Source organism: Haliotis rufescens, unplaced genomic scaffold (assembly GCF_023055435.1).
Source record: "Haliotis rufescens isolate VD_foot unplaced genomic scaffold, xgHalRufe1.0.p SCAF_24, whole genome shotgun sequence".
In the NCBI taxonomy this organism is placed as follows: domain Eukaryota; kingdom Metazoa; phylum Mollusca; class Gastropoda; order Lepetellida; family Haliotidae; genus Haliotis; species Haliotis rufescens.
The window spans coordinates 1,617,654-1,630,504 of record NW_025963935.1 but is presented as its reverse complement, the minus strand read 5'-3'; the positions used below and the strand labels follow the sequence as shown (position 1 = coordinate 1,630,504).

General features: G+C 39.7%; 1 protein-coding gene across 7 annotated transcripts in view; it reads left to right on the top strand.

Annotated features, from left to right (window-relative positions):
* Window positions 1-12,851, top strand: part of LOC124113530 — a 38,530-nt gene continuing 25,679 nt past the window's right edge. For all 7 annotated transcript variants that reach the window (XM_048401879.1, XM_048401883.1, XM_048401882.1 and 4 more), the window contains exons 1-9: window positions 1-45; window positions 2,286-2,321; window positions 3,602-3,637; window positions 9,468-9,503; window positions 9,767-9,802; window positions 10,765-10,800; window positions 11,264-11,299; window positions 11,773-11,808; window positions 12,257-12,292. In XM_048401879.1, the coding sequence (XP_048257836.1) occupies window positions 3-45; window positions 2,286-2,321; window positions 3,602-3,637; window positions 9,468-9,503; window positions 9,767-9,802; window positions 10,765-10,800; window positions 11,264-11,299; window positions 11,773-11,808; window positions 12,257-12,292 (331 nt within the window). In that variant the 5' untranslated portion in view covers window positions 1-2. The remainder of the gene's footprint in view (window positions 46-2,285; window positions 2,322-3,601; window positions 3,638-9,467; window positions 9,504-9,766; window positions 9,803-10,764; window positions 10,801-11,263; window positions 11,300-11,772; window positions 11,809-12,256; window positions 12,293-12,851) is intronic.

Below are 12,851 nucleotides of genomic sequence, written 5' to 3'. Positions count from 1 at the left end.
TCATGATTCTGATCGTCATGAAGTCACTGGTCCTCTTAATGTTGGGTAAGTTACATCTAATATTTTGTTTCATTTCAAAAGTTATCAGCTCCGACATTTTTTCCGTTTTGGAGAATGCAATGGACATAAGATATATAAGCATCTGTATTTTATTTGTGTCTTTTAGATGTTTTCATTGATGGATACTAGTCAGTATAAATACGCATTTTTTATGGTAGTTATAATGATGAGGTTGTAAAAATTGTATCTACATATGAGTGAAAAGCACAGATTCCGATTCGGTTTGCAATTGAAAATAATAGTTTGAATATGTACATTTAATTTTCATGAATATATAAAGTATATGTATGTTGGAGATTGTATTTTATGTTTGTTGGGGAATGTATTTCACGTGTGTTGGAGATTGTATTTTATCTATGTTGGGGATAGTATTAAATTTATGTTGGAGATTGTATTTATGATAGATTTATATAGATTTATGAACTAACGTGTGGCCTTAATTATATTTATCCAATCTGATGGTGTACAAATAATTGCAAATATAAGATTGATTTGAATAGCAGACAGGGCTTAGTGATGTCCGCGGTTTTATTTTGCGGAAAAAGGTAGCACAGTCAGATGTTCGCAAACGCAATATATAAATGAGCTATGTCAGAAATCAGAATCGTTATTTCAGTCTACATATCTGTTATCTGATTTGATGTTTTCCATTCCACGTAGAGACTAAGTCGCAAAAAAAACCAGATATTTAACAAAAGTGCTTGTACATGATTTTAAGCAGGTAATGGCGTCTCGCGGATTTGAACAAATCATTGTACAATATTTATGAATTGGTCTACAATTCTACCTAGAACTCACAAACTCGTGGACAGATCGATCATGATATCAATAGAATGCAAAGCGAAATCCCGTTTAATACCAATTTTATAAAACTCGTGAATAGCTCTGGTATCTTGTGTGTGTTTGTTGTTTTAGCCGCACTCAGCAATATGCCAGCTATATGACGGCGGTCTGTAAATAATCGAGTCCGGACTAAACAATCCAGTGATTGATATCATGTGCATCGATCCTCGCAATCGGGATACGATGACATGCTTCAACCAAGACAACCTTACCACCCTATCCCGTTAGTCGCCTCTTAACGACAAGCATAATCGCCATTTGCGGCAAGCATGGGTTGGTGAAGATCTGTTCTACCCCGGATCTTCACGGTTTCTCTGGTATCTGACTAGCTAAAGCGATTCAGGTTAAAGAACTATTCACGAGTTTCATAAAATTGGTATAACACGAGAGCGAGTTTCGTATTATATTTATTACTTGCCATTTATAACCTTTTTTAGAATTTCTCTGTTCTGGGTTCGGGGGCACGGGTGGCCCAGTCGTCTAAGGCGCCGGGATTCGCTGTGCACAGTTGCGTCCCTTGGGCACGCCAGAAACCTATGATTGTGGGTTCGTATCCCGTTTCGCCCCGATTATGTTTCTAGGTTTGTCAGCACCATACCCGTGCTCGTGGGTTTCACCAAAATGGTAAACATCTGAGACCTGCATCACTTTCTTGCTTTCCTCCAACATTAAGCTGACACGCCGCGTTATAACTGGAATACTGTTAAAAGCTCACTCACTCTGTCGTGTGTGAATTATCAGACACCGACACAATTCACAGCAGAATCGAAAAGTATTAATTTAATACCATACAGCGGCCCACCCTTTGAATTCATGCTTCCGTTCCACAAAGTTATCGTAGCGCTAAGGTTATTGTAACTTCCATACTTTAACAGAAAATTACGACTATCGTTGCGCTACAGTACGATCACTGTGCCACAAAGTTTACAAATTCGTCGCAATATCATATAACGTAATTTGTGGAATTTTGTTGCAAGATCCACCTTCGAAACAATGCCATATGACGTCAGCCTAGCAACAGGGTTGTTCGTCGAGTGTGCATCGAGTGTGCATAAGCTCCTCTCAGTGATCTATCATCTCCACACGCAATGTCGTTGAATAAGACAGGGGCATGTTGAGTGCAATGCAGCATGTTTATCAAACGGGGATCTCTTCACAGGCATGTTATAATGTAGAATAGTATACACATTGCATCGGACATAATTTTGGTCACAGATGCGTCAGATTTGGAAATGTTTTGAAAATTTACCTTAGGCCTAAAATGATGTAACCCTAATAATACACAAAAGTGGTTTATGCAAGCATTACGCAATAATAACATCAAGAAGAAATGCTTTCATTCGAAGGTACAAATATAATATATATATTTATTTTCGTTTCAGTTTTCGGAACCGTAGCTGCAGATGCCAACGCAAAACGTATGTTAAGAATTTTGAATTCTTTTTAGCCTAGAAGAAGCAACATACATCATGCAAAAGTAATCAATTTAAAAATGTATCTCATATATGATATATTTGCACGATATTAGGATTTCAGTTCACATTTTAATTTTAGGGGATCATTTGTAATCAAAAGGAAATAGCTTCTTCTCAGCACAGGCGATCCATACATTTTTATCTCATATTAAAGGATGCATATGTGATCAGAACGTTTGTGTTATGCAAACCTGGCCAAGATTTTTTGTAAAATGCAGTATTTAATTTGTGAGCAAGTTCCCATGTGAGCATTTGTTATCGGTTTTATCACTTCACCGCATATTCCAGATTCCAATTCTGCTTCATTAAACACATCAAGTTCTATATAGTATGGTAATTTCTTTACTTTACGTTGCAAAAGAAGATGTGCATCCATGTTTTTTATATGTATGCTTAATATTTATGTGAAGTAACTGTAATTAAGAAATAGGACATCTATCTTCATTTATAAGAATGAATCAACATGCAAATGTACTATCTCGATATAATTATGCTAACCTTGCTCATGCAGATACAATCGACCAATTTAGAAACTTTCCGCACACATAGTAATTAGGATTGTTGTGATTTGAAAAATAACTTAAAATTTGGAAGGGAAAATCTGTTTTACTGTCTCGGAAGCATGTCACAGAAAAACTCATGTAGTACACGTCAGACTTTTGAAATCATAATACGTTCACATTATCATGTGAAAATACGACCTGAAAATAAGATTTCAATAGTCACTTTTTGAATATGCAATATTATCACGAACTTTGGCAATTCCATTCCCAGTGCTGAGGACACAATGACAATTAAATCGAAGGTAATATGTCAACAGTTCATAACAAACCGTATCCGTTGTCTAGTGGATAGAGCGTTGGCATAAACCGGAGGTCTGTTGTTCCATATCCTGAATGAGTCTAACCGAAAGACGTGAAAGGAGAAACGCCATTTTCTTCACCTATCGGGGGTTTTAATCATGTTCACGTGCTTGATAGCGATCATAAATGCATTATTTCGATCCCCGTGTGGACATTGCCATAAAATTAGAGAATCAATATTATTCCAAGATAGGAAGTAATAGTCCGGTGTCAAGAATTATTGAAACCAAATAGCTATCAGACGTGTATAATTAGGTCGATGAATATTTCAACATATCATTATGTCAGTTTTCACACATTATGGCGTGTCACTTGCTAGGAAATTCCGAACTGTGATTACATTACATGAGATTGTTTCAGGGATCGATGATATAAAGAAAAATCTTCAAACAAAAAGTAAGTAACCAAATAAAGGAGTAAGATATGTCTTTGTGTCGATAAAGAACACAATGTTCACGAAGAATCTGTGACTTTAGGAAAATAATGTTTTTCATTATATGTTAACCTTAAGTCTGTATGAAATCATATTATTACCAGATTAACTAACGCCAAATTGCCTAACGTATTCATACAGTATAGTGTCTTTGAAAGGCGTTTAGAAGTGATACATATAACAAAGAGAATTTGTGGATCAACCATGTGGATATGACATGCCCAGTAAACCCTACGTTGTCTGCCCAGTAAACCCTATGTTGACATGCCCTGAAACCCTATGTTGACATGCCCAGTAAATCCTATGTAGACATTCTCAGTAAATCCTATGTTGACATGCCCAGTACATCCTATGTTGAAATGCCCTGTAATCCCAATGTTGACATGCCCTGCAAACCCTATGTTGACATGCCCAGTAAACCCTATGTCAACATGCCCTGTAAACCGTATGTTGACATGCCCAGTAAACCCTATGTAGACTTACCCAGTAAACCCTATGTTGACATACCCAGTAAACCCTACGTCAACATGCCCAGTAAACCGTATGATCACATGTCCTGTAGACCCTATGTTGACATGCCCTGTAAACCCTTTGTTGACATGCCCAGTAAACCCTATGTCAACATGCCCTGTAAACCCTATGTTGACATACCCAGTAAACCCTACGTCAACATGTCCAGTAAACCGTATGTTGACATGCCCTGTAAACCCTATGTCAACATGCCCTCTTAACCCTATCTTGACATGCCCTGTAAACCCCATGTTGACATGTCCAGTAGACCGTATGTTGACATGCCCTGTAAACCCTATGTTGACATGCCAAGTAAACCCTATGTTGACATGCCCTGTAAACCCCATGTTGACATGCCCAGTAAACCGTACGTTGACATGCCCTGTAAACCCTCTGTCGACATTCCCAGTGAACCCTATGTTGACATGCCAAGTAAACCCTGTATCAACATGTCCTGTAAGACCTATGTTGATATACACTGTAAAGCCTCTGTCGACATGCCCAGTAAACCCAATGTTGACATGCCCAGTAAACCCTAAGTTGACATGCCCAGTAAACCGTACGTTGACATGCCCTGTAAAACCTCTGTCAACATGCCAAGTAAACCGTATGTTGACATGCCCTCTAAGCACTATGTTGACATGCCAAGTAAACCCTATGTCAGCATGCCCTGTAACCCTATGTTGACATGCCCAGTACACCGTACGTTGACATGCCCTATAAACCCTCTGTTGACATGCCCAGTGAACCCTATGTTGACATGCCAAGTAAACCCAATGTCAACATGCCCAGTAAACCGTATGTTGACATGCCCTCTAAGCCCTATGTTGACATGCCCTGTAAACCCTATGTCAACATGCCCTCTAAAGCCCCTGTCGACAAGCCAAGTAAACCCTATATCGACTTGTCCTGTAAGACCTATGTTGACATGCCCTGTAAACCCTATCTCAACATGCCTAGTAAACCGTATGTTGACATGCCCTGTAAACCCTATGTTGTCATACCAAGTAAACCCTATGTTGACATGCCCTCTAAGCCCTATGTTGACATGCCATGTAAACCCTATGTCAACATGCCCTCTTAACCCCATGTTGACATGCCCAGTAAACCCTATGTCAACATGCCCTGTAAACCGTATGTTGACATGCCCTGTAAACCCTATGTTAACATACCCAGTAAACCCTACGTCAACATGCCCAGTAAACTGTATGATCACATGTCCTGTACACCCTATGTTGACATGCCCTGTAAACCCTTTGTTGCCATGCCCAGTAAACCCTATGTCAACATGCCCTGTAAACCCTATGTTGACATACCCAGTAAACCCTACGTCAACATGCCCAGTAAACCGTATGTTGACATGCCCTGTAAACCCTATGTCAACATGCCCTGTAAACCCTATGTTGACATGCCCTGTAAACCCCATGTTGACATGCCAAGTAAACACTTAGTTGACATGCCAAGTAAACCCTGTATCAACATGTCCTGTAAGACCTATGTTGATATACACTGTAAAGCCTCTGTCGACATGCCCAGTAAACCCAATGTTGACATGCCCTGTAAACCCTAAGTTGACATGCCCAGTAAACCGTACGTTGACATGCCCTGTAAAACCTCTGTCAACTTGCCCAGTAAACCGTATGTTGACATGCCCTCTAAGCACTATGTTGACATGCCAAGTAAACCCTATGTCAGCATGCCCTGTAACCCTATGTTGACATGCCCAGTAAACCGTACGTTGACATGCCCTGTAAACCCTCTGTTGACATGCCCAGTGAACCCTATGTTGACATGCCAAGTAAAGCCATGTCAACATGCCCAGTAAACCCTATGTCAACATGCCCTCTAAAGCCCCTGTCGACATGCCAAGTAAACCCTATATCGACTTGTCCTGTAAGACCTATGTTGACATGCCCTGTAAACCCTATCTCAACATGCCCAGTAAACCGTATGTTGACATGCCCTGTAAAACCTATGTTGACATGCAAATAAACCCTATGTTGACATGCCCTGTAAACCCAATGTTGACATGCCCAGTAAACCGTACGTTGACATGCCCTGTAAACCCTCTGTCGACATTCCCAGTGAACCCTATGTTGACATGCCAAGTAAACCGTACGTTGACATGCCCTCTAAGCCCTATGTTGACATGCCATGTAAACCCTATGTCAACATGCCCTCTTAACCCCATGTTGACATGCCCAGTAAACCCTATGTCAACATGCCTAGTAAACCGTATGTTGACATGCCCTGTAAACCCTATGCAGACATGCCTAGTAAACCCTATGTCAACATGCCCTGTAAAACCTCTGTTGACATGCCCAGTGAACTCTATGTTGGAATGCCAAGTAAACCCTGTGTCAACATGCCCTCTAAACCCCATGTTGACATGCCCAGTAAACCCTATATCGACATGTCCTGTAAGACCTATGTTGATATACACTGTAAAGCCCCTGTCGACATGCCAAGTAAACCCTATATCGACTTGTCCTGTAAGACCTATGTTGACATGCCCTGTAAACCCTATCTCAACATGCCCAGTAAACCCTATGTCAACATGCCCTGTAAACCCTATGTCAACATGCCCAGTAAACCGTATGTTGACATGCCCTCTGAGCACTATGTTGACATGCCAAGTAAACCCTATGTCAACATGCCCTGTAAACCCTATGTTGACATGCCCAGTAAACCGTACGTTGACATGCCCTGTAAACCCTATGTTGACATGCCCAGTGAACCCTATGTTGACATGCCCTGTAAACCCTGTGTCAACATGCCCTCTAAACCCCATGTTGACATGCCTTGTAAACCCTATATCGACATGTCCTGTAAGACCTATGTTGATATACACTGTAAAGCCCCTGTCGACATGCCAAGTAAACCCTATATCGACTTGTCCTGTAAGACCTATGTTGACATGCCCTGTAAACCCTATCTCAACATGCCCAGTAAACCGTATGTTGACATGCCCTGTAAACCCTATGTTGACATGCCCAGTAGACCGTGCGTTGATATGCCCTGTAAACCCTCTGTCCACATTCCCAGTGAACCCTATGTTGACATGCCAAGTAAACCGTATGTTGACATGCCCTCTAAGCCCTATGTTGACATGCCCTGTAAACCCTATGTCAACATGCCCTATTAACCCCATGTTGACATTCCCTGTAAACCCAGTGTTGACATGACCAGTAAACCCTATGTTGACATGCCCTGTAAACCTATGTTGATATGCCCTATAAACCCTATGTTGACATGCCAAGTAAACCGTATGTTTACATGCCCTGTAAACCCTCTGTCGACATGCCCAGTAAACCCTATGTCAACATGCCCTCTAAATCCCATGTTGACATGCCCTGTAAACCGAATGTTGACATGACCAGTAAACCCTATGTTGACATGCCCTGTAAACCTATGTTGATATGCCCTATAAACCTTATGTTGACATGCCCAGTAAACCGTATGTTGACATGCCCTGTAAACCCTCTGTCGACATGCCAAATAAACCCAATGTTAACATGCCCAGTAAACCAAATGTTGACATGCCCTGTAAAACCCAACGTTGACATGACTTGTAAATCCAATGTTGACATGCCAAGTAAACCCTATATCGACATGTCCTGTAAGACCTATGTTGATATACACTGTAAAGCCCCTGTCGACATGCCAAGTAAACCCTATATCGACTTGTCCTGTAAGACCTATGTTGACATGCCCTGTAAACCCTATCTCAACATGCCCAGTAAACCGTATGTTGACATGCCCTGTAAACCCTATGTTGACATGCCCAGTAGACCGTACGTTGACATGCCCTGTAAACCCTCTGTCCACATTCCCAGTGAACCCTATGTTGACATGCCAAGTAAACCGTAAGTTGACATGCCCTCTAAGCCCTATGTTGACATGCCCTGTAAACCCTATGTCAACATGCCCTATTAACCCCATGTTGACATTCCCTGTAAACCCAATGTTGACATGACCAGTAAACCCTATGTTGACATGCCCTGTAAACCTATGTTGATATGCCCTATAAACCATTTGTTGACATGCCCAGTAAACCGTATGTTGACATGCCCAGTAAACCCTCTGTCGACATGCCCAGTAAACCCTATGTCAACATGCCCTCTAAACCCCATGTTGACATGCCCAGTAAACCCAATGTTGACATGACCAGTAAACCCTATGTTGACATGCCCTGTAAACCTATGTTGATATGCCCTATAAACCTTATGGTGACATGCCCAGTAAACCGTATATTGACATGCCCTGTAAACCCTCTGTCGACATGCCCAGCAAACCCAATGTTAACATGCCCAGTAAACCCAATGTTGACATGCCCTGTAAAACCCAACGTTGACATGACTTGTAAATCCAATGTTGACATGCCCTGTAAACCTATGTTGATATGCCCTATAAACCTTATGTTGACATGCCCAGTAAACCGTATGTTGACATGCCCTGTAAACCCTCTGTCGACATGCCCAGCAAACCCAATGTTAACATGCCCAGTAAACCCAATGTTGACATGCCCTGTAAAACCCAACGTTGACATGACTTGTAAATCCAATGTTGACATGCCCTGTAAACCTATGTTGATATGCCCTATAAACCTTATGTTGACATGCCCAGTAAACCGTATGTTGACATGCCCTGTAAACCCTCTGTCGACATGCCCAGTAAACTCAATGTTAACATGCCCAGTAAACCCAATGTTGAAATGCCCTGTAAAACCCAACGTTGACATGACTTGTAAATCCAATGTTGACATGACCAGTAAACCCTATGCTGTCTTACCCTATCAGCCAGATGTTGACATGCCCAGTAAATCCAATGTTGACATGCCCAGCAAACCCTATGTTGACATGACCAGTAAACCCAATGTTGACATGACCAGTAAACCCAATGTTGACATGACCAGTAAACCCAATGTTGACATGACCAGTAAACCCAATGTTGACATACCCTGTAAACCCAATGCCCTGTAAACCGTATATTGACATGCCCAGTAAACCCAATGCCCTGTAAACCGTATCTTGACATACCCTGTAAACCCAATGCCCTGTAAACCGTATCTTGTCATGCCCAGTAAACCCAATGCTGACATGCCCGGTCAGCCAGATGTTGACATGCCCTGTAAAGCCATTAACAATCTGTGAATGTATATCATGCTTGGTTTCTTCGACTGAATAAGAACAGAAACACGTATTTAATGCTGTGAAAATGCCGACCATCATTATAATGACACAATATTTTAAGGGGAATGTGATTGTTTGTTTGTTTGTTTAGTCAAGGAGGCTGTTCCCACTGACAACTTTGTTAAAGGTACGTTCAGGCAGTATACTCGATATTTATTTTATATTTGTATATATACATTTATAAAAAACCTACCACTTTATCCTTCAAATGTAACACTTGTATTTGCTTTGGGACACAATCGTCTAATCATGACATGCATAAAATATCAGAAACTACAGACAGTGTCTGCGTGAAATCAATATAATATATATAGTTGAAATGAGAGAAACTGCTATGATTATGCATTTCGCTGTTGTAAAACATGTGACATGTGTCTTTCGTCTTTACAGTTCTCCTTGATATAGATGTCGAGGATATGTTTAAAGGTAAATACCTACATTCCTACTTGTTTGGAGATGGACTAGAGCACACCACCCCGACCCACCCCTCACATTATGTGATTATGCATTTTCAGTGTCTCACAATATGTCAAATGAATTACTGCACCCACTGCAATGTACAAATACACAGTTGAGCCTTTGTTCATGCTACGACAACCAACACATGCAATGCAAACAACTTGGGCCCCGCGTGTATGGAGCCACCCCATATTCGACAGTGGAACGTCGTACCGTTATATGTCATTATGAAATTGCTTGGGAGTCAGAGGTCTAATTGCATCAAAGGGCATACAGTAAACTACGGTTATAACGAACTCAAAGGACCACCCATTTAAGTTCGTAATAACCGTAGTTCGTTATAAGCATATATACAGCATTTATGCAACACATGGCCGTAGTTTACTGTATAAACAGAGGTATTTACACGAAATACACCCTCTGCAGTGCCCTGAGTTAGACAGCAATATGCGTGAACACTATGTTGCAGGGACCACACTCACTGTCATAGAACATCTGCTTTGTTTGTACATATCAAACCAGCAGTTGATTAGTACTATAATACAACCAATTACTACCTCAAGACGTAGAGCGAACACGGACATCAGATCATTTGACATATCTATGGTCTTCATCGTCGCTGCCATTATCATCGAAAGATCGTTTTAACATTTTCTCGCCCACTATATGGTTTTGATGTAGACTTGTAGTCAAAGCACACAACGAGGAGGGATAGAGTTGAAAAGAGATCGTTCTCAGAATATAATTGTGCAATGGATCGATGTGTGATCTGTAGAAATAGTACACATTTAACGTTTTACAACTAAACACATTATATTGTAATGAACTTTTACAAACTTCTACAGCAGCGACGCTAATAGATAGCTTTGATTGAGAAAAAAAAGGTCAACAGGTCCCGATCTAATATTGAGTTTGGTTGCATGTTGCAGTTCTTGAACAACTTCCATTGGAGGATCGCAAGAAGCGTATGTACTATTTCATTGAACGTTGGTGGACACGAGTCACGCTTTATGATGATACAGAACCTCAGTACTATGAAACAAATAGTTCTTATTCAACACTTAGTGTTATCACACAATGACAAGAAACTAGTAAGCTTTATTCATCGATGTGATGCCTACGTGCTTGACAAGTTATTGATTTACACATCAAAAAACTTTGATAGAGCTATCTCTATGTGTGAATGCAAATAAACATCGCTGCAGCTCATTTGGCACAACATGAAAAGAAACATGGGGCTGTTGACACCATTTCAAAAGTTACTTTACGGAATGAAAGTTTGACGTTGATAATTTTAATTTAAATTCGAAATATATTTGTACAATACGAAAGCACACTCGGATATATGTTGCACATACCTTTATGTTATCAGTGTTTGTATGACGATGTACTTATTCAAAAAAATCATTCTTTGCTTTTGTTTTCCAGTTTGTGAGCTGATGCCACCCAGACGCATCGTGGAATGTAAGTATCAACAAAGAAGGTGCTGCTGATAGGACCAACTATTCAAACCTGTCTAAATATCCCCTATTGGTCTCTTTAGCATCTTTTACAAACGTAATATACGCAATATCTTTTGAAATCTTCAAATTAGTTATAAAGGGAATATGTTTCCTGTCTAATGATGCCACGAAGTATCGAGCCCATATACAAATAGCTGTTAAATTTACGTTTTCGGAGGAACTGTCATGCAGGTCAAACGTTAAAATGAAATATCGTCGTGAAAGGAAATGAGGATTTGCTTTCAACATGTGAAACTATATAAATGATGAATACAGACAACTTAAAGTAATTAACCCCAAACGATTCAATATTTGCTGAGGAGAAAACAGTCACTTTTTATATTCATATATCCTTTTTATATTTTTATTTTTATATATATTTATATTCAGTTCATATCAAGGCAATAATGGTAATACATGTTTTGCGTATAACAGATTGCCAAAGGTTACCTGTCGAGGATAGAGGAAGAGGTGTGTACCGTCAGATATCACTTTACAATTGTTGATGGGTTTTTTAAATAGTTTAATCCATAACACATTATTGCACGTATATACTGAGCAATGTAATGCATGTTTATAAAAAAAACTAGACTTCTTGCACGTGTTGCCCAATGCTCGGCACTGAATTTCCTTTGATAAAATTGCAGCAACAATCTGATATACAACTTCAGACAATACCTCGATAAGTATGTATTTTACTTATTTGAGTCACATGACTAGTTTCAGTTAAATCCAATGGAATAAACTTGAATTAATGAATTTAACATTTGTGAGATACATTCGATGAACCAAATCTGTTTTAGTTACATCCGATGAACCAAATCTGTTTCAGTAACATCAGATGAACTGAACTTGTTATAGTTACCTCAGAAGATATGAATTTATTTGAGTTACAACCTATGAATGTAAATTGTTTCAGCTGAATCCTATGGAATAGAGGTGCTCCTTAATGATGGTATGTATAATCATATTCGGGTTTCGTGATTTTTCTCAACACCAATCTTATCAAAAGGATTGTTATTACAATAAATTTGCAATTTGATACAAAACTCGAGAGTATGTAAGAGTCAACACATTAAGCTTTATTATAAACTGTCTGTAAGACAATAGATAAGTTGCACAATGGAGTTGAAAATGACATTAATGGCGTAAAAAAATTAATACAGTTCAAGAAAGGAAACGTGTAGACTTCATTGAGTGCGAAGAGATTTCTTTTGATTATGGAAAGCGTTTTGTAACTTTGATAAAGGAGAATACCGACAATCGTCAACGAATTTAAAGCCACAACAATAATATAATGTGCTTATATATATATTTGTGAGTGATCTTACTGGGAATGTGAAAATATGAAATAGATTCTTTCAGTAACAGGTGACGTTTGTTAACTGGCATACTGTAGAAAGAGCTGACAAGAGTAATGGGCGAGTGAGTTGGTTTTGAGGCTACTTTAAACGGTATTCCAGTCATACGATCACATGTCCGTTTATTTAAGGATAGACTGTGTATATTTTTCG